Source organism: Corapipo altera, unplaced genomic scaffold, assembly GCF_003945725.1.
Source record: "Corapipo altera isolate COAL_440 unplaced genomic scaffold, ASM394572v1 112, whole genome shotgun sequence".
Taxonomy (NCBI): domain Eukaryota; kingdom Metazoa; phylum Chordata; class Aves; order Passeriformes; family Pipridae; genus Corapipo; species Corapipo altera.
This window is the reverse complement of record NW_020884899.1, coordinates 4,821,203-4,846,706: the sequence shown is the minus strand read 5'-3', so window position 1 is coordinate 4,846,706 and position 25,504 is coordinate 4,821,203. Positions and strand designations below refer to the sequence as shown.

At 50.3% G+C, this 25,504-nt stretch overlaps 2 protein-coding genes across 2 annotated transcripts in view; one reads left to right on the top strand and one right to left on the bottom strand.

The window, feature by feature from the left end:
• The first annotated feature begins 193 nt into the window (after window positions 1-193).
• Window positions 194-25,504, top strand: part of TESK2 (testis associated actin remodelling kinase 2) — a 113,216-nt gene continuing 87,905 nt past the window's right edge. Inside the window, exons 1-2 of the mRNA XM_027649099.1 lie at window positions 194-444; window positions 4,048-4,169. The gene's annotated coding sequence lies outside the window, so the exon portion shown is untranslated. The remainder of the gene's footprint in view (window positions 445-4,047; window positions 4,170-25,504) is intronic.
• On the bottom strand, window positions 11,196-25,494 carry LOC113949937 (flocculation protein FLO11-like). The gene is made up of 5 exons (XM_027649109.1): window positions 25,439-25,494; window positions 15,560-16,030; window positions 14,191-14,520; window positions 13,865-14,025; window positions 11,196-13,034 (listed from the first exon to the last, which is right to left on the bottom strand). Exons 2-5 carry the CDS (start codon window positions 15,813-15,815, stop codon window positions 12,990-12,992), a joined length of 792 nt encoding a protein of 263 aa, XP_027504910.1. The 5' UTR covers window positions 15,816-16,030; window positions 25,439-25,494; the 3' UTR covers window positions 11,196-12,989.

Here is a 25,504-nt window from a genome sequence, read left to right as displayed (position 1 = left end):
GGGACGGGAACACCCCCCCCCCCCCCCCGCAACGCGCGCCCCCCCCGCCGCGTCTCCAGGGAGACGGCGCGTCGCGCAAGGCACGCTGGGAGTTGTAGTGCGAGGCGCCCTCTCCCCCAGCATTGGCCCGCCCGGCGGGGACTCCATGTCCCAGCATGCTCTGCCATCCCAGACAGCGGGGGGTGAGGGCGGTTCCCTCTGCTCAGGGCACGTTTTCCCCGCCCGGGGTTGTGCATAGTTTTGTGTCCCAACACACTGTTGGAGAGTCCCGCCTGCCCCTGTGGGCGGGTGCTGCTCACTAAAACAGTTAGCGAGGCGGCTGTGCTCGCAATCCTTTCTCCTTCTCCATCTCAAAGCCCGTGTTCCTCGCAGCTTCCCTGTTCCTACCAATGCATTTGCCACATTGAGACCAAGGCTCGGGTTTGGATCTCCTTACCCTAATCGGTATAGCAGCTTAACATAATCTTTTACAGTTATTGTGCAACGTTCTCCATCCAGCCTGAAGTCTTGAGTTTATTAAAGTGCCAGGACGCCAAATCTGCAAGTTCTTGGGGAAAGAATCCCTTCAGAAATGCTAATTTCTTGCTTTGTGGAGTCCCCTTATATCTTCTAGAACCCCAAGAGCTTTTCCTTATTGTATCCACGCCCCTTGCGGTGGAAGGAAAGAAAGATCTCCTCCGTCCAGCTCCCTACTTTTTCCCTGTTGTTCTGAGATTTTCCTGTAAGGTTTAATGTGCTGGATCAGAGGTCTGGATCTGGAAAACGCTTGGGAAGGGATTGTCCTCACTCAGGTGCTAGATCTGCTGAGCAGCCACAAAGCACAGCCTTCCAAAGAACAATCTTAGAGTTTACACAAACTCGGGATGGAAGCGTGGAGCACCCAGCAGAGGCTTGGCCACGTCAGGTAGAGGGGACACACCTTCAGGGAATTCGGGGGATGCCCAGTCCTGTGTGTGTGTTACACGAGAGCAGGGACAAGGCAGCTGCCTGGGAGCTGCAGGAGTGTGTCACGGGAGGGTGCTGCTGGCTGGTGGCTGCTCAGAGCTCTGCAGGACAGCTCCTGTGGCAGATTGCTTTCACAAGCGGTGGACTGGCAAGCTCAGAGACGCTGGGGACTGATCTCTCATCCTGCCGTTCTCTTTTGCCAGCTGTCTCCTTGGTACCTGCCTGTGGATAGAGCAGTGGATTTGTCTTGTGGAGCACGGGTAGTATGGCTGTGGCTTTACTGATGCAGAAGGTAGGAGATTTGCCAGCTTTGTGAGGTGAGGTCGTCTGTTTAAATCCTGAACTGGCAAAGCTTGAAGCAGGTGTGACTTAAAAGTGTGCCCTCTCCTGGAGATGACCTCTGGCAAAGTGCAGGAAAGGTGTTTAGTCCTTCTGAGGCAGCTCGTGAAGGGGGTGAGCAGAAGTATGTGACCCTTTCCTTACCCAGGGAAAGAGTCACAGCACCAAACCTGACAAGGTTCGTTTGGACAACACTTTCAGACACATGGGAGATTTTGGGGTTGTCCTGTGCAAAGCCAGGAGTTGGACTCGATGATCCCTGTGGGTCCCTTCCAGCTCAGAATATTCTATGATTCTAAGTGGCAGCCTCTGTTACTGAGACATTTGTATCCTGAGGGTTAGCATCTCCAGCTCCTTCCATGTTGGCGCTGACAATGGATACCTGCTGTTCCCTTCCCAGCTGTCCTTGGCACTGAGCTGGCAGGGTCTGAGTTAGCTCATGGCTTCCCTGAGCCATCTCATCTGCCTTGTTTCATCAGGAGTATTGCTGTCTTCTACCCAAGCCCTCTGTCAGGGCTCCACATGCTCTCCCTCATTGCTAGTTGGACAGTACTTGCATTTTGCTGTGATGACTGGACATAATAATTAGTGCCTCCAAAAAGAGGTGCTCTTTGAATTGCCTTATAGAGCTTACTCTATAGAATAAGGGCTTACTGTAATTCTTTCATCCCTCTTTTTCCTTTCTCACTGTGCTTGGCTGGTGGGAACTAGCTTTGTTTGTGCCTCAACCCCCCCCCCAGCTCAGCCCTTGCTCTCTCCCCACTCCTACCCAAGGGTTCTTGCCTGCTGCCTGGAGAGAAATGAGTGACAGCTCAGCTTCCTCACCGAGGATCCTTAGATGTTTTTGACTCTGTTTAATTGTATCCTCTGTCCAACCCCAGCTGCCCTCGGACAGCTGCCAGATATCAGAACTATCACAGGTCTAGCAGAGTATTCATGTCACTGTTGCCAGCATTTGCTTCCCCAAACAGCTTTGTGCTACAGGGAAACAGCATCCAGGGAATATGTATCTCTTCCCTGGGGGAAGGCAGCGATGTCTCGGTGAGGTGCCTGTGTCCCAGGTATGGTTTTGTGGTTTGGGTTTTTTTATTATTAGGAAAAACACAACACTCTCATTCGATTCCCTCAGGCTAATGATGATGGGCTAAGCGTGATTGAGTGTCATCATGAAGCATTTATACAAAAAGAATCATTAGTTCTCAGTGTTCTCCACAACATTAAATAAATATCACCAAAACACAACGTTGTACTGGTTATAACAGAAGAGATTTTCCTTCTGTTTTCCATCCACAGCTCTTGCAACCTTTTTCTGTCCCTGTTAAAGAACTTTTGCTCCGCATTATGTTGGAACTTGAGAAAGACTCCCACAAATTGTTTGAAGACTCATGGCAATTTGTTAACTGAAATGGAGTTAAAGGACATCTTAATTCCTTGTCTGTTTTTCTGATCTTTCTAGCCCTTGACCATATAAATGTCTGTTTTTATCAGTGGAGAAGCACTGATGAACACTGAGTCTGGAGGTCAATGTAGCTCTATTATATTAGGTTTTCTTTGATAAAAAATATTGTATCAAATTGGTGAGATGTTTTCAGTAATGGAACTTCATTGCAGTTCTCCTGTAAATAAATATCAATTCCCTATTTCTTTCTCTAAAAGCCTAATGCCTTCCCTTATTATGTCACTCTCCCACCTGTTGTTAAGCTCGGATATGTTGTCTGTTCTGTCAACATCAGCTTAAAATGTTCCAAGCCCTCTGCTTTATCCTGCCCCGGCCTCACAGCACATTGCCTCCTGAATTTCTGCCACTGCAGTTGTTGGCTCTACTGTAAATCCGATCAGGGAGCCGAGCTGGTTCTAACAAGTGCATCATTGTTTGGGGTTTTTGTCAGGTTTTTTTTCCCCTGAAGTGGTGTGTTTCACAGTGCTGCTGCAGGAAAAAAATTGTGCTGGCACAACTGAGAGAACAATGTGAACAGGGCTAGGTGGGGAGGCAGAGATTCTGCTGCCAGACGGTTCATCTCTGAAAACACAACTGAATTGCTCAGAAGAGCTGCTTCTAGGTGTGATTTTGCTGGAAGCCCCATCAAAGTAGTTCCCACCCCATCCCCACCCCCAGTAACTGTTCCAGTAGGCATTGCTAAGCTTAAGGGGCTGTCAGTGTTATCCTTCTAGCAGATCTACAGTCTCTGACCTGAAGAATGATGTGAAAAGTCTGTTCTGCAAGAAAGTGCCATCCATGGCACCTGCAAAGAAAGACAGAGATCATAGGAACAATTTCCCAGTTACTCCAATTTTATTAACACTCTGGGACATGCTATTCCAGCCTCTCTTTGATTTAGAGATCTCATGGTCAGGTCAGGTGTCCTGTTGTGCCTTTACAACACAAGCTGAGCCCTGTATGGGAAGGGGTTTGCATTGTGGCTGTGGCTTTGAGCAGAAATGAGGTGGCTGATTCTTTGTGTTTTAAACCTCCATGATGTGGAGCTGGTTGGAGCTGGTTGGAGCTGAGTGTCAAAGATGGGTGAAATCCAGTGCCTGAACATCTTTGCCAATGTGTTTTCTTGCCTGTCATGGACCTGTTTTCTGCTGCCTTGTGCCACTGCCTGTACCCAACCAAGAATAAGAAAATGCTATTAAATTGGAATAGCAGCAGTTTCTTCACGAGATAACAGGTGTCACAAAAGGCAGACAGTGGAGGTTTAGGCTCAGCAAGTCCATCCTTGAACTTTTGGCCTCATCCACTGTTTGCCTAATTTCTTTTAGAAAGAAGCAAGAACTTGCTGAGAGAGGCAGAGTGGTTTTCTCCATCTTTGGGTGAGGTTTCCACCTCAGAGGCTTCACCTCCGATGAGCTTTCCAGGGCCGCAGAAATCAAGGTGCCTGAAGGTAAGTGTGGCTGAATCCTGCACCCTCAGGATCTAAAGAACCTGGCAGGGTTTTCCACAGCAATGTGGGTGACAGAGCTTTACTCTTCAGGGCATTCCAGAGGTGATGCTGATGAGAGGCACTTGCTGTGCCCAATTTTACTGCACCTAAAGGCAGGAAGACAGTCCAGTCTGGAGCAGTGGCCTAGCACTTGGGCCAGGGTTAAAACTTTGCTCTGAGAGCAGCATTGCTATGCCAGGACAGAGGTAACATGTGTGTGCCTGTCTGCTCTTTCATCCTCCCTCCCCGTGCAGTGTCAGGGTAATGAAAAGCTGCATGTGAGGGCCAATTATGATATTTATCACTTCCTCTGACAGTGCCAAGATACCATTTTTTAATGTGGCTCTGTTTTTGTTTTGGTGCTGACACACAGCCAGTGAGAAGGTGAAAATTGCTTACTTAAAGAAGGTTCCTTTCTCAGCCTCTTTATCCTTTTGGATTTATGCCTTGCTTTTGGGATATAAAACAACTTTGTGTTTGCATTAACAGTTAGCATTAAAAGAAATCAGGAACAAAGGGCTAATGTTCCTTTAAAAGAAAAAAATTCATGCCCTACTTGAGTAAGATGCTTAAGATTCTTATGAATGGAGGCTGTAAGGCATGTTAAACTGCCCTGTGTTCTGTTTTTCCAATTTAGTAATCCTGCTGATTCAGGCTTTACTAGCAAACCTGCTACAATTAACTGCTTTATAGATGCAGCCCTAACATGTCAGGTTGCTGTTTGGGCAATGTCTAATGAGCCTGCAATTCCCATCAAGGGGTTAAGTTTTTTCTCTAACATTTATTCTGAGGCACATCAGTAGAGCCTTACTGATCAAATGCTCAAGCAAACCCCTTCATCTAATAATAATCAGCTAGTTACCTGTTGCTATAGTATTACCTGCAGTTATTAGGAGTAAATATTGATGTTCTAGTAGCATCAGAAACCCAGTAGAGGCACCCAGTAGCTGTGCTGGCAGCTTGCTGCCATACTTGGAACCATGATTCACTTACATGGGCACCTATTTTTATTTGAACTTAAAGTAGCTTGTGTGGATGCTTGTTGGTATTTCTGTTTCAGTAGGAGATAAATGAGGATGTTTTTTAATAGAGTTTGACACAGACTGCAGACCACACTGAACCAGCAGTGCTGGAGGGGCTAGATAGAGGCTGCTGTTTGTTCTTAGGTTTGGCATATGGGGTAAGAAGTCTGGGGAAGGCTAATTCTTTGATCTTTTGGTGTAGAATGCACAAATATCTCCAATGCTGTGTTTTGAGCTGGAGGAGAGCAGTGCTGGAGAAGTGACTAGAAATAGCTGGAGTGGATGATCTCAGCAGTGACCTGACAGCCTGCCTGAACTAAAGCTAGCTGCATGACCTTTAACATTAACTAAAAGATGCACTCTTTACTCTCAGGAACAACTAAAATATGGAAAGGATATTGTCTTCCCGAGGTGGGCAAACTCCTCTTCTTGACTTGTTTGTTGTCCGGATTTCCCAGAACTGGAAGCTGTGAGGTGTGGGGCTGACCCAAGGGAGGCAGCTCAAGGAAGGGACACAGCCATTTTGATGAATCATTCACAGACCTGCCCTGTCCCACACTCTACCTGAGCCCTGAACTGCTGGCTGCCCTCTTGCTTAGACCTACACCTTATACCCCCATGACACCATGCTGTGTGTTCTGTTCTTCCACCCAGGCGACAGGGGGACACTGCTGATGCAGGGCCTGATTTGTGATGTGTCAATCAGCTTTTGCAGTTGCCATCTGGCTTGCACAGGGAGAGATGCTGCAGTGCCTGGCTGCAATGGGAGTCAGAGAATTCCTGGCTGTGGTCCTTTGTTTCAGCCCTCTCACGTCTTCTGAGGTCTCACTTGGTGGACCTGAACAAAGTGAGAGAATTTAGTATGTTGTCTCAACTAATGCCTTCAAATGGTTTGCTCTTTTTTTGTTTGTTTTTTTTTTTCCCCCAGATATACTGTAAGTTTTGGGTTATGGTAAATATTGTTTAAACTGTTAGCTAGCTAAAGCTCTGGGATGTGTAGCTGGGCTTAGATTGTGCCTTTTAGGGAAACTATGTACAGCAAGAACAGAACAGATATAGACTCACCATAGATTTACCCTGTCTGACAAGACCCAATATGGAGCAGCTGACTTGACAAGTGCTGGTAAATTGCTTCCTCTTGTGTGGCACAAAACAGGCTGAGAAATTTTGTTATTTGGACAGAAAGTTCCATGAGGACCATAAAGGGGAGGCTGCTGGTTTGTTTTATGAGAATAGAGTGCCACAGTGACAAAAAAAAGGGCCTTGTGAAATTTCCTAATGTGGTTTGAATTTTTTTATTCCATTTGGCTCTGAGATAACCTAATTTTAGAACTGCTGTCTGGTGAAGGAGAAGGGAAGAGATCAATGAATGACACTGACTTCAGAAAGCCTTAAGACTGTGGGGAAAGAGGACAACAGACTATTTGATGCTGGAGGCTTTGTAGCTTAGCAGGTGGGATAGTGCAGGAGATAGCTCTGAGGCATTCTCTTTGCTCCCTGCTTCTCAGTCAATACAAAGGACTTTGGGATGCGGCACAGAGTCAGGGACGCTGTGAGGAGAGTCCAGCAGAGCTCAGTTAGGACTGGTTTTAAAAGCAGGCAGAGTCTGGTGACACTGAGAGTAGCAGCAGGACTGATCAAGCAGAGGGTTGAGCACAGATCAAGACAGAACACAGTGGCAGAGGCTGCTCCTGTGAACTCCATCTCATTCAGTTGCATGGACTGTGGCTTTTGCTTCGAAGATCAGCCTGAGATCAGTTATAGTTTTCCCTCTCCAGTGAACAGCTGCTTCCCAGAGTTCAACTCTGCTTCTTGGAGCGGATCTGAATGTGTGAGCAGCCCTTGGCAGATCACGGGCAGGGTGTAAAAACCTGCTCAGGTGGCTCAGATCCCACTGAAAGCGAGCTGCAAAGTGACTTGGAGCATCCATGAAATAGACTGAGCAGGATGTGAGTGACCAATTCCCTGTCACTCAGTGTGGGCCACCAGATTAGACTCTGTAAAATAAAGGGAGCTCTTTTCTCAGTGCTTCTCTAAGGCCTTTGAGAAAACAGGTTCCCTTTCTGCTAGACAGCCACAAATAGTATTGTACACAGTTCCTTCCACCAAAAAAACATAGCCTTCCACCTACAAATACTGAGATCCTTTTTAAAAAGTAGGCAGAATTTCTCATCCTGCCCCCAAGATTATCAGAAGGGAAACTGAAACAACGATTATGTCAGTGTCTTGATTTACTGGTGTTATCAGAAGGCATAGCCAGGATTAGCACAAAGGAAACCTGTGCTAATTTTGCAGTTGTCCCCAGCAAAACCCTTCTCAGTCAGAATCAAATGAGTGTCTAAATCTGGCTAAAAGGCATGTTTCAGAACCCATGAACCTTGTCTTGTTCCAAGCACAACCTGCAATTAAGCATCAAAACTTTCAGGAGTTCGGACGTAATAGCAAGTTTTAAAGAAAACACTGAACAGGGCTGACAGCTCATCCCTCTTCCTACAGCTCCAAGATAGACCAGTGTGAAAGGAAACACTCTAATGCTTGTGAGAGTCATCCTGTGGCAACTGATGTGTACTTCTGAAGGAGACAGAGGATTAAAATAGGGGAGGGGAGAAGTTACCCTGCGGGAGATTGTCAACAGATGTTCCATTGTAGTTCAAAGAGCACTAGCAAAAGGCTTCTGCTGCAGGGATATATTAATTCTGGGCAGTTCATCACAGGGAGACCTGTTTTATGACTGGGAGGATACCATAAGGTATCTTACTTAGTTACCACAAGGGAACCTACTTAGCTCTTTATTTGAACTGTGGGTGGGGAGTCCGGTCTACCTGTAAACGGAGAGAGGGCTGAACAGTAGGAACAGACACGTACTTATTTTCTTCCAGCTGTGACCACTGTCAGTCTGATCAAGATCAAGCTGGTTTTGTGGTTCAGGGGGTAATTTGGATGATGGGTCATTCAACAGAAAAAATATTGCAGAGGAACTGAGGCTAACCATTGTTAAATGGCTGGGGCACGTGAGGCAGACCTGTGTTGAGTATGTCTTTCAAGTATATTTATTAGACAGGAAGTGGGAACAAGCACAAGGAAAACTGTGCAGGCTGCCAAACAGATGAACAAATTGATCCCTTTGTCTTTAAAATGCACAAATCTATCAAGTTTGATACTGTCCAACACCCTATCTACGCTTCTTTCCTGAAATAGTTAAAAGATTTCTTGTAAAAGTTTACTGCTGTTGCAGAATCAGCTATGGTGGGGGATCTAATTCACAAGCTCTGTATCACCAGGCACAATTAGAAAGTCCTATTCTGAGTAGGTCTAAGTGCTTTATCTTCTGAGACTGTTTTGAAGTTGTGCTTCGGGTGAAGGTTCATTTTTCTCAGATCTGTGAGGAAAAATGTCCCCTGTAGCATTAAAGTGAGGAAGAGTATTCATTGAAGTGTGGTTGGATGGGGAAGATTGAAGTCCTTTGTTATGCTTCAATTCTGGGGGGTTGAACAACCCAAACCACAAACAATTTTGGGAGCTTAATACTGAAGGAGACTTTTATATTTGCAATCATGGTCTTCCAGCTTTGCTTATCACTTAGGTATGTATCAGGAGGACTACAGATTTGGCTGTTTTATGGACAGGAAGTGCAAGACTTTTTTGCCTTGTGGGGGATGGAAGGGAATAGTGGAAAGAAGATTCCTGTTTCACTTCTGCTACGAAGTGAAGCAGAGGTAGCAAGTAGATGGGAACATCCCTGGCAGAGGCTCAGGAGGTAAACACAGAAAAACTCTCCCCTTCCCCCATGACAAATCCACATTTATACTGCTTTGAATGTAGTAGTAGAAATTTAAGTATAAATAATGTGGACTTGTGCAGCCTCCTGTTTCTTTCCCAGGTGTCTGGGAAATGACAGTAGGCATGTCTGTTCTCCCCTGGGATGAGAAGAGCACCAGCTACAAAAAGCTTCCCAGGTTCTGCATCATTTCGTAGCCTTCATTACTGAAAACTTACTGTTCTTCCTTCCTGGCTTGCTCCTGCACTCCTGCTCCCTGGATCAGTGGAATGCCTTTTTCATTCTGATTTAAGTGGTAACAAGCACAGGGGACTGTTATCCGTGGGAAATCCTTATGGGACTGTGGGTCTTGTGAGACCCACACACTGCCTTGTCCATTCCAGTGCTCCTCGAGGCAGTTGCTCTGTCTCTGAACAGTGTCTTTAGCCTTGTTTACAGACTTGCAGGGTGACATGATGGTTAAATATACAGTGTCTAATCCTAAAATACAGGCACTGAGCCATGAAGGACAACTGAGTGGGCAGAGAACTGGCACATAGCACAGGTAGCCCCACCCTTGGCACAGTAGCTCTAGCACTGTCACTTTTCAGCTGCTCAAATCCCTTTCCCATCAAAACATGAGTCTGGAGAGAGGAGGAGGGGAGGGCAGAGGTGGCAGGTGGGTCTCAAACTCTGCTTTTCTTTTTCCTGGGTTTCTTTCCCTTCTATTTAGCTTTAAACCTAAGTGATTTGATTGATTCTTGGTCCCTTGCTAATTAATAATATTAATTGGCCTTAATTGCCTTAATCCAGGAGGCATTAAAACTAAACCTCATCAAAAGCGAGAGCTGTGTTCAAGGGGAAATGGAGAAACTGGCAACAGTTGATTTCTGGTTCTGTCAGTTTGCTTTGCTGCACTGGAAAGATGAAGCCCACACAAGCAGCCCGTGGTCCATCTCCAAACCTGGCCACCTCAGAGATTGAATCACCTGCCTGGGAGGTCAGAGCTTGGATGGGCAAAGGCAGAAAGCTTCATTTCCAAGGGTGGCTGCCTGCACAAGCCTGTCCTGCTGCTGCCTCTCCAGCTAACACAGACCTGCACTGTGCAACCTCTCCAACAAGGCAGCTCGGCAGTTTGTTCTGCAGAGAAAGAATCAGCTCTGAGGGGGGTTGGTGGTAAAAAGGCAGAACACTAGAAACTCCAACGTAAAGCACCAGAATAATGCTGACTTTAGATCTGAGAAGACTGGCTTAGTTGTGGCATGTTTGTTCTGTTACTTATTCTGTTTTGTGTGGTTTTATGTTGAGTCAGGACTGAAATCTCTGCAGGGTTTAAAGTTCACCAGTTCACCCCCATGTCTTCAGATTACTCAGCAAGCAGTTTGCTAGGCTATGAAATCTTTGCTCTCTTCTTGCTCTGGATCTCCCAGGGATTTGCTTTTCTAGATTTGTTGTGGGAACTCTTTAAAAAAGAGCGTAAGCCCAATGACCAAGTAGTTTCACTCACCACCTTTTGTTTTTGCAATAGAAAATGGTGTAATACAGTCTATATGACATGAGCTGCCTGATTTTGCCAAAGTATTCTGACAGCTAGGAGAGACTATTAGCTCAGGAGAGACTCCTACCAGGTCTGTAGCAAAAGCTGTGCTTTTGAGTGCCTCCCTCCCTGTGGGTCTGAGCTCTGAAGGGAAGAGTTCAAAACAGCTATAAAGCTAAACAAAGAGAAGTACAGGCCTTTCAATTTGCTTTGTCTACTGTACTATAGAAAGAAGCATGACAGATGATGCTACTTAGGTTTGGATTAGGCTGGCTTTCAGGATATTTCTGTAAATAAGGTTTGGGGTTATAGTTGACAATGGACCAGAATATCTTCAATCAGAGGCAAAGGAAGGGAGTCTAGAGGTGTAGGTTAAATTATTTGGTCTAGTGAGGTTCTCTAGGACAGATTTCATCTGATTTAACCATACAGAAATAAATGTAAGTCAACCCAGACAGGGAATGACCCTGACAAGAAGGAACACAAGCAGGGGGTGGTGTCCTTCTGAATGCTCAGAGCTACAGTTCATAGTTGTCTGGCATTTTCTAGTATCAGCCTTGTGAGTCTTCCTGCCCCGGACTGCTGCTGTTGAATCTATGACAAGATTCACTATGATCTATAAAAGCTTTTCAGTTAGATGTTTGCAATGAAAATATGAGGACTGAGACAGCTTTGGCATTTGTAACTTTATTGCAGAAAAAAAAAATCCACTATCAACATATTTTACAAAGAAAGTCGCACTTTGGTGTCGGGCGAGTTTTCTTCCTCACCCCTTTCCCCTGGACAGCGATGCGTGGGAAACCAGAACAACCAGCCCCTGCCCTTTTGATTGTGTGCAGAGACACTTTCCAGCTATGCCAGCCTGCACCAGTTCCAGCCAGGATGGAGTTCTATTTTCCACGACTAACTTGCCAACTTTGTGCCGAAAACCAGTAGCACCCTGCCCTCCGGCAGGGGAAACAAGTCTGTAGCTAGGGAGATGGCTCTGTGCAGACAATGCTGGATACAAAAGCTTTGGAGTTGTGACAACTGCCCTTTAGTTCTCATGCCACAGTAGGAGAGAACCAACCCTTCTTCCCTATCAGGCATCCTTACAATACACAGAGGCCAAAGCCAACAGCTGAACCCAACGTGCACTGCAGCCATTTGTCAGTCACTTAGGAAGTAGTAACACAGGGAGGAGGAACTGCTGCCTTGCCCAGTTCATCTATCTGACCCAGGCCAGTTCTGCTCCATCTTTGGGCTTTGCAGATAATTTGGGCCCTGCTGATGGGGAAATTCCCCTCTTCCTGCTACAACAAGCAATAACAGCACTGTGAAAAAAAAAAAAGGTACTTTTGCTAGTGAGGCCTGGTATCTGTCCTTTGTGGGGTCAGTGATGTTGCTACTAAAAGGAGAGGAGAAACTGAGGCTTGTAAGAGCAATATGGCAGATAATCTCTAGCCCTTGCTGTATCCTGAGGGAGCAACTGGCTTAGTCAAAAGTCAAACACTCTAGAGAAGGCATTTCTATTTACCTGCAGAGAAAAGTGAGCTAGGAAACAGGAGCAGATGTAATTACATGAGGACTGTCATGTCACACACAGTCTGGTCTTTCTGAGGTGAGGGTACAAAAGATCCTTGGACTTACACTCAGAGGCTCTGGTCTGTGGGTTTCCTTGAGGGGCCTCAAGAGCCTTGGATGCAGTCTAAAGCAGTGACATTTTGAGGCAAAAGTGCAGAATCTAATCAGCCTAACACCTAGAAAGGGAACGGGAGGAAGGCACCTACATCCAGGATCTGTCCTCGTGATAAGACACAGACTGGCTCAAAGACCAAGGTAAAGGAGCTTTGACCTTGCATAGCACAGGAGGAACAGGGAAGCAGAGCAGTCTATTATCCTCCTGGTAGGTATTTCAGGATGGGCAGTGCCAATCCTGGGACTAAAGCTGAAACAGGAACAAAAAAAGTGCAAGAAAAAACCCCAAACAACCAACCTTAAAAATACAGAACAAGAGGGAGCCCAAGAGAACTGATTTCCACATCCTGGGCTCCCTCAGAAAACAGCAGTCTCCTTTGTTAGCACTGTGCTGACACCACCAGTGTTAAGAGCCCTTGCATGGATCACTTGCCCACCTCCTTTGAAACCAGCAGCCACCAACATGGACAGAAAAGATCCATGCAGAACGTGATGGCAAAGGTTGTCTTGGCTAATTGGTCACCACACTAAGAGGAGGAGGCAGCTCTTCAGGGCATTATTTTGAGAAGAGCCTGGAGGAAAGGGCCAGACTTGGGCTCTGATTCGCAGCATAGAAACTTCAACACTGAACTATTTAAAACGTCTAAAACGAAAAACCATCTGAAAAGGATCTTTCAGTTGTGTGCAAATCATAGCCCCTCATTCCTTGGCAGATCATCTGGGACCAAGTCCTCAAGGCCTTTTCCTCAGGGAAGTTCAGCCGGCCAGGCAGAGGACAACCTGGTTGCCTAGTAGCTGTAGAGTGAGAGAGGGGTGTCCTCCATCATGTCATCCTAGAAGCAGAGAAGAGTGCTTTAATGAGATGTCTGCACGATGGCAATGCGGTGCCAGCCTGGAAGAGTGCTGTGCAGGCAAGCACAGCCTTCTCTCCACACTGTCACAGTGTGGCCATCTGCCCAGCAATCCACCTAAATGCTGTCCCTGGGCAGCTCCTGGATATTTGGACTGCCACTCTCCCTCCTGCTCCAGCAGTTGGAGAGAAGAGGTGTGTGCAGGAACTGCCTGCCTGCTGCAGGGATGTGGAGAACCCCGGCTGTTGAAAACTCCACTCTTGAAACAGCATCAGCTTGCTTGCTAGCTCCCGTACTCCTCTGTCCCAGAAAGCACAGTGTGTTAGTTGCAGCTTCCCCAGAGCTAATTAATCCTATAAAACCCTAATATTTTTTTTTACATTCCCAAAGGGTCAAATGCAGACAGACAGACAGACAGACAGACAGACAGACAACCGCCTTGGAGCAAAGCACAGAATCTGCTTTGTCACAGTCACAAAGCAAATATATCAGAAAACAGGAGAGAGGCTAGGAAAGTGTCATTTCAGGACAAGTTTGGATGGAGCTCTCCTTCCTCCCTCTATTTAACCTCTTAGCATTCCCCTGCAGAGTGAGGGGAAGGCAGAGAGCTTCTTTAGTGCCCAACCTTGAGACTTGCTGTCTTGATTCAAACCCTGGATGGAAGGAGAGGGACCTAAGAGGGAACAGGAGTGTGTGATCAGCACTGCTGCTGCTGCAAATACCCAAAGCATTGCTAATATAGTAGCAAGGGAACTGCAAAGCAGTCAGTAGCAAGCCAGACCATGTCAGGCTGGGCTGAAGGCATGACTCACCATGGGCAGGTCCTGCAGGCGCCGGAATTCCATGCGGTTGTTGTGCTGGCGGTACCTCAAGAAGCCCACCAGGCCGAGGATGCCCACCATGACAATGAAGACAGAGATCACGGTGATCACCAAGGGATCAGCCCTTGTTGTATCAGCCAAATTGGGTTGCTCTGCAAGGACACCAAGGGAATGAGGCCAAAGGAGAGCCTTCAAGGGCTGGGAGCAGCAAAGCTTTGTCTTTTCTGGTTCTGCTCAGTACAAGCACGAGGCAGTCTGAGGTAGCCCCAGCCCTTTGCTATGTTTTGTGAGAGCAGGGACAAAAGCAGAACATTTACCTGAATTTTCATCATCACCAACATTCAACACAGAAGCTTTCTCATGCCTGGGCTCTGATGACTGCACCCGTGCAGATGTGCTGGTGGGCATGGCAGCTGTGCTGGCAGACGTGGAGCTGGTCATGAGGGGTCTCACCGTCGCAGTCCTGGAGGTGGTGGCAGAGGACGTGCTCTGTGCGGTGGAGATGGGAGCAGAGAAGGTTCTGGGCTCAACAGTGCTCTCCTCTGTGGCACCCACAGGGCTCGTTCCTGGCCTGGTTTCAGACCTTGCTGCTGTGGGCCCCACAGTCTGCTCATCAAAAGGCCCCAGCTGAGAGCTGTTAGTTGTTGCTGCAAAATAGGAACAAGGAGTTAATATAAAGGATAAGTGCAAGCACACTGTTCTATGGAACTGGGCAAGATGGAAGCAAGGCTGTAAGGAAAATTGCTGGGACTACAGGAATAGCAGCTAATTGTTTTTCCCTGGGAAAACAAGCAGGACCGATAGTGCAGGCACAGCTGAGCCACGCTGTAAGTCACAGTGCTTAGAAAGTCCTCTTGGTTTTTGTATGTGCCAATCTGCAATAGCAGCCAACCTCAGCTGGACCCACAAGGCTTGTCCTTGGGGACAAAGGACAAGCTCAAACAGCTCTGCACACAGCTGGGGGTTACCCCAGAGCAAGACACTGGGAAAGGTCTCTCATCTCTCCTTATGGGGAGCACAAAGGGGGCTGCCCAGGGACTGGGGCTGTGTTGTTTTGTCACAGACCCTGTGACACAAGCCAGGGCAAACGATGCGATTGAGCATGAACACCATGCAAATCAGGGGCCAATCAATATCTGTCTAGCATTAGGGGGTGTGACAGCCTGGCAGGCCCCAAGGTGGGCAAGACTGGGATCGCAGACCCTACAGCCAGTCCCCACGCTGCTCAGAGGGACCCAGGGTAGGGGCTCTCACAGTTGCCCAGGGATGGATGGGCTGATGTTTGTGCCTGCCCATCTCCATGCTTTGTGCTAAGGGAGGGTGTGCTGCCCCATTCTTTAGGCAGTAGGGAAGGCTCCTGCTGAGCCCCTAGCCCTGGTGCCAGAGGAACACAGCTGGGCAGCACTGCTGAAGCATGTAGTTTCAGATGAGACATATAAAGGATGTCCCTGCACACAATCACTGTCCTTATCACAAAGCAGCCAGCCCAATTAATACATAATTAACGTGGTTTACAAAGAGGATGCTGAACTAACACCTCTGCAAGTAAGTCCCACTGAACTGGCTACACTTAATGGCTCATTCCCTTCTCCCTCTCTCCAGTTTCCAGGAGAGTGCTCAAATATTTCCAGGCTGAGCATCCTTGAGGCAGGACTTTCTGCACAGGCAGTAAAGGCAAAACCTCACCCGGCACAGTGTTCAGAGGAAGTGAGGGGGTTGCACTGGTGGCCTCATCCGTTTCTTCAGTTGTGCTAAAAGGCTCTGTGGCTTCATGGCTGGGCTGGTTTTCTTCCAGAGTGCTGGCAGTTGGTGTAGGGGAGGGGATTTCAGTGCTGCTGTTGACTGACAAGCTCAGATTGTGGTGCTCAGGATGTGTAACTGTGATGTCCCCAGGGCTGGCAGTGGTGGAAGCCTGCAGTCTCTCTGCTTTGGAGCCCGCCATGGGGGTGGTAGGGATGAAGCCATTCTCCACCTCTGCAGTGTGGGCCCCAGTGGCATTGAGTGTTGCAGCAGTCAAGTTTTTCTCCAGGCTTGTCTGAGGAATGGCAGAAGTTGCTGGACCAAAGTCAGAAGCTTCCCTTGGCTGATGCGAGGTTAGCACTGTGCTAGGAAAAGGTGATGGTGTCTCCAAGGTCTCTCCTGTCTCCTGTCCCTGTCCTATGGAACAGAGTCAAGAACGAGAAGTTTGTCAGAGATCCCACACTGAGAGGAGAAACAGAGCAGAAGGACAGAAATAGAACCTTTTTATCCCCTTAACTCCAAATCCAGCAGAGACTCACACTCAGGAAAGGGATTCAATAGCTACTCTGTCCTCCTGGCCTTTCTGAGGCCTGAGATCTGCTCTAGGTGACCTTCTTTTACCCTCCTCCCCCTCAAGCCCTGTGTTCTTGTTCTATGGGGTCAGCATCACCAATCCCTCTACCATAGAGCAACCACGAAACATTTTTCAATTATATGTGTTTGTTAAAAGTACCACTTGAGACCTGATTCTGTAGGAAATTTTGATAAGTCTTCCTTGGCTCATTGAGAAAGAGTCAGAAGTGGTGCTGAAAAAATACACATGAGGAAAACATGGAAGTAGACCCTCTAGCTCCCTCAGCCTGATGAAGTGGAGGAAAGTGATATTTAAAAAGTCTGTGGCTGGCAAGGATAAAGCATATATTGTGAGTCATTTTAGTAATAGTGTGGAACTACTGCTAGAGGGTGAGGTGAAATGGGCAGCAAGAGAGTACTACAGCTAACAGGGCTGTTGGTGTGCTTTGGGAGCCACCTTCATGGGCTATTTACAAACACATCACCAGCATGAAGTGCAACTATTGTCACAGAAATGGGGAGCTACTCAGCCTCCCACTACAGCAAAAAGGGCCAGCAAGCAAGGATTCCCCCAGATCCACAGCTGTTAGACAGTGTGACAGCATATGAGAGGAGGAAAACCACAAGGCTCTTACACTGCCCGTTCATTAACACGGATCCTGTGAGGGTTTTTCAGGGTATAAACAGGAAGAAAACAGAAATGTAGCCACATCAGGATGGACTGTCCAGACAACTTAAAAACCACACAGTCAATATTTTGATGATTTCTATTCAAGTTTCTACTGAAGTCACAGAAGCCTGATGAGCCAACTATACAAAAAAATAAAGGTACTGAAGCAAATCCATCATACCCCTCCTGTCCACAGTGAAGAAGCATCCAAAGCAGATGCTATCACCAAGAAACATTCATCCAACAGCAAAGCAGCCCACTTTTGTACTGCTTTGGGGAAATCTCAGTAGTTTTTAAAAGCTTTTCAGAACAGACACAGTTATCAGAGCTCTTCTCCAGCTACAGCACTTAACAGGCCCTAAAAAAAGACACAATACGCCTCTCTCTTGAGACCTTTGCAGTATCCTGACCAGTCAGAGAATTCCAAACCTCAAAGCAGCCTTACAGAGCTGTGCTTCCCCGGCCCAGGGCCTCAGTCCCAGGAGGGCTCCCGCAGGGATGCACAACCCTGTTCGGCACTTTTGGAGAACAAGCTCTCACGGGGAGCCCCAGCTGGGGCAACTTAAACATGAAGACCAAAGGCGTAAGTGATGCTCCCTTTGGCCTCGCCTGGATCCAGCTGTCTGTGGCCAGAATGTGCCTCCAAATAAGGCGAGCTGCTCTTTGCAACAGAGCTCAGGGATAGGATATGCTTACACTAGTAACACCTGGAAGGAAAAGAGCTGAGCACCGTGTTTCCTGGGATCAGGCACCAAAACACACAGCATTTCATGTGACAATTTCCACCCCTAAACCCAGCACTGCTATTCAGCACACTGCCTGCTGGGTGAGATCCACCAGCTCCAGAGCGTGCGCTGGGCAGTGCTGACAGATCCCGGCTGGGCACTGGCGGATGCTTGCTCAGTAAACACCCAACTGCTGCTCCCACGCAGCAAGAGACACACACAGAGCCGTGCTGTCACCGTGGGGTAAACAGGAAAGGTGGTGGCCAGATGCCCAGCCAGTGGCAAGCCTGGCTTTCAATAGCTGGCCTGTGCCCGGAACAGCCTCTCATGAGGTGGCAAGGCATGACTGAGGTCATGAAGGGGAAAGATTTGTGGAAAGCTGTCTTGCAAAAAGGCCTAAGCAACTCTGAAACCATCATGCCAGTTTCTGACTAGAAACGGAAAGCCAGAGAGAAGGTGGACAAGTCTGGACTCCACACCCAGGGCACCTTCCCACAGCGTCAGGAACTGGCAGCCCTGCCAGGAGGTGCTGTGGGACAGCAGTGTTTGTGGGGACAAGCAGCTTCCCCCACCCCACTGCACACACAGCTCCCCGCTGTCTGCAAGAGTAGTATTTCTTAAGCTCTTCTCTCCAAGTAGCCACATGTCTCCTTCCCACAGAACTGTCTGGTGTCCAGCACTGCCAAGGAAGTGGTTCCCTGGCAGATGGGCCACTCTGGCCCAGGCCTGGGGTAACACAGCACTGCAGTCTATAAAACCTGGTTTGTAAAGAATCGCAGAATAGATGTTAAAATTGGCAGGTGAGGAGCAAGGGAGTCTCTGAGAGGCCTTTGAGCAAGGCAGGTGTTGATGGCACCTGGATTAGCAGGTCATCCAGCCCAGCACATCACAGCACCCTCAGCTCCAGAAACAAAGGAGGGCCTGATAAAATGGAGAGCCTAATCCAGACTCACACAAAGACTCAAGCCATTAAGAGATGATGGTGGAAAGACAAGAGAAGGTAAGGGCCAAGGAAACAAAAGACTATCAGTAAATCCTGATCACCCGGGGACAGACAGACAAAACATGCCCATCAGTTCCTAATAAAGGTACATCCAAAGCCACCAAGCACAGCACCTGGGGAAACCTCCCATAGGAGCAACTTGGTACTTTTGAGCTGGGTGTTAAAGACTGCAAGCACAAATGAGGCCCTTGCATTAAGATTGCTACGTCGTTGCTGCAATGCCACAGCTTTGTTTACCACAGTTTCATCACCCAAACAGGCAACCCATTCCCACCTAGCTCCAGCGCAAACCCTGTGGTACAGTGGGGAAAGCAGGGTGCTGCTGTGGCTGGCTGTGCTGGGGCAGACCCAGCAAACCCCGCACCAGCTGCCATCCTCCAGGGTCCAACCCCTGGGGTCTGCACTGGGTCTCTGGCATCCAACAGGTCGTAAAATCCCCAGCTCCAGCGCTGTCGCTGCTGCTCCAGTCACTGGGCAACGTTGGGTTTAGGTGTTTATTGGTTACCCATAGAGACACAGGTCAGAGCTCGTTCCTCTGGCGTCCTCCTGGAGCTCTGCTTCCTGCACCACACGCCAGGTAAGCCGTGCCTGTACTGCCTAAGGCATCACCCTCATCAGCTCCTAGTGACAAGAGGGAACCGTGTCCTTCTTGTTTCAGATGGAAAGGGAAGGAGTTAGTGTGGATGCTTCACTTTTTCCAAGTGATCCTCCAAGGCCTGACAGCTGCAGCAACCCAGCACAGCTGGTAAAGGTACACACCTCCTTGGACCCATAACAAAGCAGATATGACTGTACCAAGTAAGAGCTCTGGACATAACAGCATCTCTGTTTCCCTGACAGGGAACCAAGCGTGGGCCTGCTTTGGTTACGCTGCAGTGCCTGCTGAAGCAGAGCTGGCTGCTGGTCCCCTGGCTACAGCCCTGTCTGTACTAACCTCCAGGCTCAGCCTGTGCGTGGTGAGAACCAGAGATTCCAGACCACATTAGGGCAGTGCTGGTGAATTTGGAGCAGCAGCTCCCATCAGACCATGCTGACTGCAGTGACCTCTGTCTGGGAAACAAGAGGGGCAAAGGAAGCGAGCGGCCCCAGGGGAGCAGGGATGCAGCCAGCCAAGAAGCCCCTGCCTTGGACAAGGATGGGAAACAATCCCAGCTCCTTGAGGGAAGGGAGGGCTCTGAACATCAGCCCACGGCTTCGGCCCCTCTCCAGCGCTGCCTGACACCTCTGAGGGCTCTCCACGCCATCAACCCGAGCTCCCACCAACTCCAGAGCAGATATGGCAAAAATATGCCATAACGGAGAGGAGTGAAGGAAGCCAGCTCTGCAGGAGACAGGGCCATTCCTGCCTTGTGCTCCCTGCCCGAGTTTCAGGGCTGAGGCCAAGTGAGGGGACAGGGAAGGTTTGCACAACCAGCACAGAGCATTGCTGCTGTGTCAGGGCAACAATGCAGAGCAGGGATGTGCCCTCCATCCTCTGCCACAGCAGCCACCCCACTATTTGTTTCTCAGAATAAAACAGTGACACAGAGCAGGGCCCTTAGCTGGACCAGCCCACTGATGAGCTCTGGCCACAACCCTCGTGCCACAGTCTCAGCAGCATCCTCTGCTCCCTCCTTCCTGTTTCAGCCAGAAACAGCAGCCTGAGCTCCCCAAAGGTCAACACAAATCTAAGTCCTATCCATAGAACTTTACCACTGTTTCTAAAATCCCTCTTAAGATGAGATAGAGGAGAGCCACAGAAGGCAAGGAACCCCATGGCAGGCTGGATCATAAGGCTCAAGGGGAGCAGGCAGGAGGGTGCAGGCTGCAGCCACTGCTGGAAAAGGTGCACAGAGACCCAGGTGAGAGCTGAGCACAAAGATTAGAAGAGATTCACCTAGGATTTCAGAAAAAGTTCCCGGGGGAGGAAGACTCCCTGGTGTGGATGTATCCTCCTGTGCAGGCTGTCATTGTCTGAGGGCAGCACCTCGCTTAAATCAGCTTCCTACAGAGTGCATGTCAAACCACTGCTCTGATTCATTGAAAAGGCACCCAAACCCTTCTGCAATGCTATTTTCGTGCACTAAATTAATTCAATGTCCATTTAAGTTTAACAGATCCAGCTGCAAACAAACCAGTAAAATGGAAAAATAAAATGTTTAAAAAGTAACAGTGTAAACTGTAACCTATATGTATGAAAGCAATTACATCCCATTGCTTAGCAAACTACTCAATCAAGCGTAGAAATTATCTTTGGTTGTCAGTTATTACCTTTTTATGGTTACCAACACACGGTAATTGCGCAACCTCTTCAAGGAAAAATAGCTTGAGTATAAATGCAAAAAACCCCATATAGTGGGATTTAAAACCAAGGCTCTTCATTTAATTTAAAAGCAGAACTGGAATAGCTGCTAATTAGATACTAGCCAAGCCTGATGTCTTCTTTGAAGAAAAAACCAAAACAACACCCAAACAACAACCAGCAGTAGAGATTTCTGGAGCCCTTCAGGAAGGTGCCAGATGCACCCAGGGATGCTGTAGAGCAAACACCCTCATTGCAACGAAGAGAGGCTCAGAGACATGGATCCAATACGAAAGGCAGCGCTTTGCAAATGCAGCTCCAGCTCGATACCTTGCAGGACCTCGATGGAGGCAGGATACCAGTGGGCTGCATTTGCCATGCCCTCCAGGGCTCTCCCTGCCAAGGTTAATGCTTGGACTGTCCCCATCCCCATCCCTGCAGAGAGAGGCTGGACTCCTCGTCTGCTGCGAGGAGTCTGGGCGTGGGGCGTAGGCTCAGATCTGACCTTGAAGCCTGCCCACAGTGAAGCCCTTCATAGCAGCAGTTAATTAACTGGACCCCACGTAGCCTCTGTGAGCTGTTGTGCAGGCAGAAAACTGGGGGGGAGGGGGGGCTGAACCAGGAGCTGCAAAGCAAGGGCTGAGGTAAGAGACGGGAATAGAAAGCAGGTCTCCTGACCAAGAAGCTCCTTCCAGCTCCATAGGCAGGTGGCCACGAGCAGAGCACGAGACGGGGTCAGATTAGATACAGGGTGCTGAGTGAGTGTGGTGCTGGGGAGGCACAGCCCAGCACCCAACCAGCCCGGGGGCATCTGTGGATGCCAGGCTGCAGGCTTGAACTCCTGGGGAACTAAAAGGGGAGGCAGTGCTACCACCTTCACTGATGGCACTGTGTTTGGGACAGGGACAACCAGGCAACAGTGGCATGGCAGAGCAGAGCAGAGCAAGAACTGTGAGAACACGAATAAGCAGCCCTGGAAATGGCACCATAAATGCCAAGCACAGGTATTTCAGTACTTGGAAAACCCATGAAACAGCACAGGCATGTCCAGAGCATGCAGCAGTGCTGGAGCCCGGGCCAGGGAGGGGTGCAGTGCCACCCTGATGCCTGCCTGCAGGACACAGCACCCCAGGGTGGCACGGTCTGCCTGGTCCTGCCACGTGAGACCCTCCTCACCCACCCAGGGTGGGGAAAGATGCAAGAAACTTCTTTTCCACAGGTTTCCTCCATCGCTGACCCCCCATTTAGAGGTGAGGGGGCTTATCCCGAATTCATGTGGCAGAGAAAAGGGAGAACAAGCTGCTTTACCACCACTGTCACACCAGCCAGTTATTTTCCACTGGCCACATGCAGCTATGGAGCATCCTGCTTGGCAGGAAGGTGCCCAGGAGGCTCCCGTACTGTTTGCTTTTGTTTCTCAGTGGGTGACTGAGCCATGATAAAGATTCCTTTGCCCACAGGCTACTTGGGATGTGCACGCCCTGGGAAACCTGCCCTTCTCCAGGGCTGCGTAACCCCAATAATACAGCAACAGCAGGGAGCTCTGGCATCAGCCAGCCCTGGCCCTGCTTACCTCAGGAGTCACAGCTGCACAAAAGGAAGCTTTCACATCATTAGAGAAAATTAATTAGCCAGTTGCCTTAATAGCAGCCCCATGTCAGCAGGGAGCCTGCTCTCCAGTGCAGCATGGGGTGAGCCAGGGGAAGTCTGGACATCAAGAAACCTGCCCAGCCCTGAGCAGGCCCCAGGTCCTTCCAGCTGTGTGACTGCTGGTTCCATGGGCTGTGAGGCTTCGAGGACGTATCCTGCCCTGAGCAGCAGTAGTTTGGGTCATGTTGGCACATGCCCTGGCCCTGGCCCTGCCCTGGGCAGCCCTACAGGGCTTAGGACGTGGCCCCAGATCCCAGCATTGCTGAGCCTCCTGAGAGCTGCCCCACAGAGCACGGTGGGGATGGCACCCTATGGAAACCCCTGCAGCAAGCACTGTGTCTGCCCACCCAGAGCGTTTTGGTAGAAAGGAAGGAGGAGCAGGGGCCTCTGAGCTTTGGATAGTCCCTGCTCCCCTTTGCCTGGAGCTTTGCCCCTGCCCAGAGGATCAGGTCTTGGAAGGGCAGCAGGAAGCCAAGACCCATCTTGCACCTGGGGGTGGGGGAAGAGCACGTGCAGAAATAAAAAACTGAGAGCACTACATGATGGGCGTGGGCACGGGCAGCACGGTCAGGGTTTACCCCACAGAGCTGGAGGTGCCGTCCTAAGGAGAATCGAGCTACAGCTCAATTCGGGGTGTTCAATTCTGGAGCCATCCTGCCAGAGCGAGGATGAGTCCATCCACTCCTCCTCACCCTGGGCAACAAGGGGAAAAAAATCATGATAAATGGGCTGTAGGACCCTGCAGCAGACACACTGCCCGCCTGTGTGTGCAGCCCCAGCACCGACAGACGGGGCTTTATGTGCTCACGCTGCTCCCGGCCCCGCGCCGTCCTCTCCGCTTGTGAGGCAGCTCAGGGAAGGAAAGGCAGCAAAATGCCCAGACTAAAATTACTCGGGGTTTCATTTTAAAGGCTAGTGGTGCTGGAGGAAGTGAATTTCCGCAGGCAGTGAAGAAAGGCTGCATTGAGAGGCTGGGGTGGGCAAAGCACAGGGTATGTGGCAGACTGAGCTCCTCCGTGGCCCCGCAGCAAACCTGGGAGTGGGAGCAGGACACTGGGTGCAAGGGGGATCTGTCCTGGGAGCAGTACAGACAGCAGCTCATGGAGCTGAGGCAAGCAGAGTTCTGGATGGATTTGTCTAGGGAGTGATGACTTCGGGGCCAATCTTTGGGTGAACCATTCCTTTCCTCCATCATTGTCCTGCTGGGATTCTCTGGTGTTTCGTTAAGGGTTGTGCTTCTGGCATTTTTTTATTGGTAGCACGTCTTTGCTGCTATCTATTTTCACAGAATATTTGCTCTCTCAACCCTGGTTGGGATTAGCTAGCTGATCCAAAAGCTGTGAGGACAAGGGCCAGGTCAGCTGGATAGGTACCATTTCCTGAGGCTGTGAAGGGACTCTGGGATTGGAACACTAAGCAGAAAAGATCCCAGGAAAAACCCAGCAAAACCTTAGCTTCTGGTACATTCCAGCAGTTTGAGCCTTGGACTTTGCAGCAAGAGGGCTCCAGGAGCCAGCTGGGGTGAGGGGCTCCCTGGGGTTTCCCAGTGTGCTAGAGTGTGAGAGACAGGGCCAACACAGCCAGCAGCAGCAGCCCACAGCTCCTCCTCCTCTCAGCGGTGGAAATCCTGAGTCCTTCCTCTACCAGTGGCTGGTCACTCCCCCCACCCCATCACAGCACAGCCACCCTCGCGTGGGGAGTGCAACGTTACCCAGAGCTTTACCCACATAAAGGGAGCTGGTTTGGGACTGTTCCCTGTGTTCAGCCTCAAACCAAGCCAAACTGCATCCGGCACCCCAAACCTCAGCCTGAGCACTACTCTTGCTGCTGGGGCTCAGCCCCACAAGCATCTATGCTAAGGTTTCACTGGTCCTAATTAGTTACTGGAAACCGAGTTTCTATGTGTCATCCTTCGGTCTCCATTGCTGAAGTCACGATGCTGTGATCTGACCAGAATCTGGCCAAGGGTTTTTCCTCAACCACAAAGAAGAAGAAACACGTTTTACTTCCTGAGCCCCAGGCAAGCCCCTAAATGCCACTGAACCTTGTCACTGCCAGGGTCACGGCGAAGGTGACAGCCCCCCGACTCGGGGCACACACACTTCAGCCACGCGGCAGAGCTCCGCGGTGTCGGAGGACGGGGGCTGTCAGCGCCACGCTGCAGACTGTGACTGCCCACGTGGGGACGTGTTGATGGTGGAGCCCAGCCGAAATACGGCTTGGGAGAGTTTGCCTGGGGCCGGGATCCGGCTCCTGCTCCGTCCCGGACACCGGCATCGCTTCCTCTTCCCGCAGGCACAGAGCGCCCGTCCCGTCGTGCTGCGGGAGGCGGCAAAGCTCGGGCTTTGTCCGGGGTCCCCTCGGGGGGAAGCTCAGCAGCGGCTCGGAGGCACCCGAGAGCTGCAGCGCGGGAGGCAGGAGGCTCGCAGGGCTGGATGCAGGAGGGCGAGAGCCTCCAGGATCCTTCCTCCCCTGCCCGCGCATCCCCGCGGGATCCTGCCGGGCGCCGGGCGAGAGGTGAGCCCGGGCGGCTCCGCCGGCGGGAGCAGCGCTGCCGGCAGCTGCCTTGTATGGGCAAGGCCGGCACCGGTGGCCGCGCTGCTGCCCGGAGTGCGGGGCTCGCCCGGGACCCCCCCGAGCATCCCCGGGCCACCTCACCTGCGCGCCCGCCGGGGCGACGGGGCCGGGGGCATCCCGCCCGCGTTCGGGGGGCGGGCCCGGGGCGCTGCTCCCCGTAGGTTCCCGTCCCCGGAGGGAGCTCCCCAGACCCTTCTCCCGCAGTCGCACCGGCGGGCGGAGGAGCCCGGGCCCCGGCGCTGCCCCGACGGCTGCCCCCGCCGCCGCGCTCCCCGCCGCCGCCAGCCCGGCGGGTTTCCCCGGGCCGCCTCCCCACCCCGACCCCCTCGGGCGGCCGCCCCGGTACCTGGCAGGGCGCAGAGCAGGCAGCAGGCGGCGGCGAGGCGGAGCAGGGCGCGCCGCGTCCCCTCCA

Coding starts and splice junctions, on each gene's coding strand:
- LOC113949937 (XM_027649109.1), bottom strand. CDS start 15,815: ATGGCGGGCTCCAAAGCAGAGAGACTGCAGGCTTCCACCACTGCCAGC. Junction 14,521..15,559: donor TCCTCTGAACACTGTGCCGG/GTGAGGTTTTGC, acceptor CCTATTTTGCAG/CAACAACTAACAGCTCTCAG. Junction 13,035..13,864: donor GCCTGCAGGACCTGCCCATG/GTGAGTCATGCC, acceptor CTCTGCTTCTAG/GATGACATGATGGAGGACAC.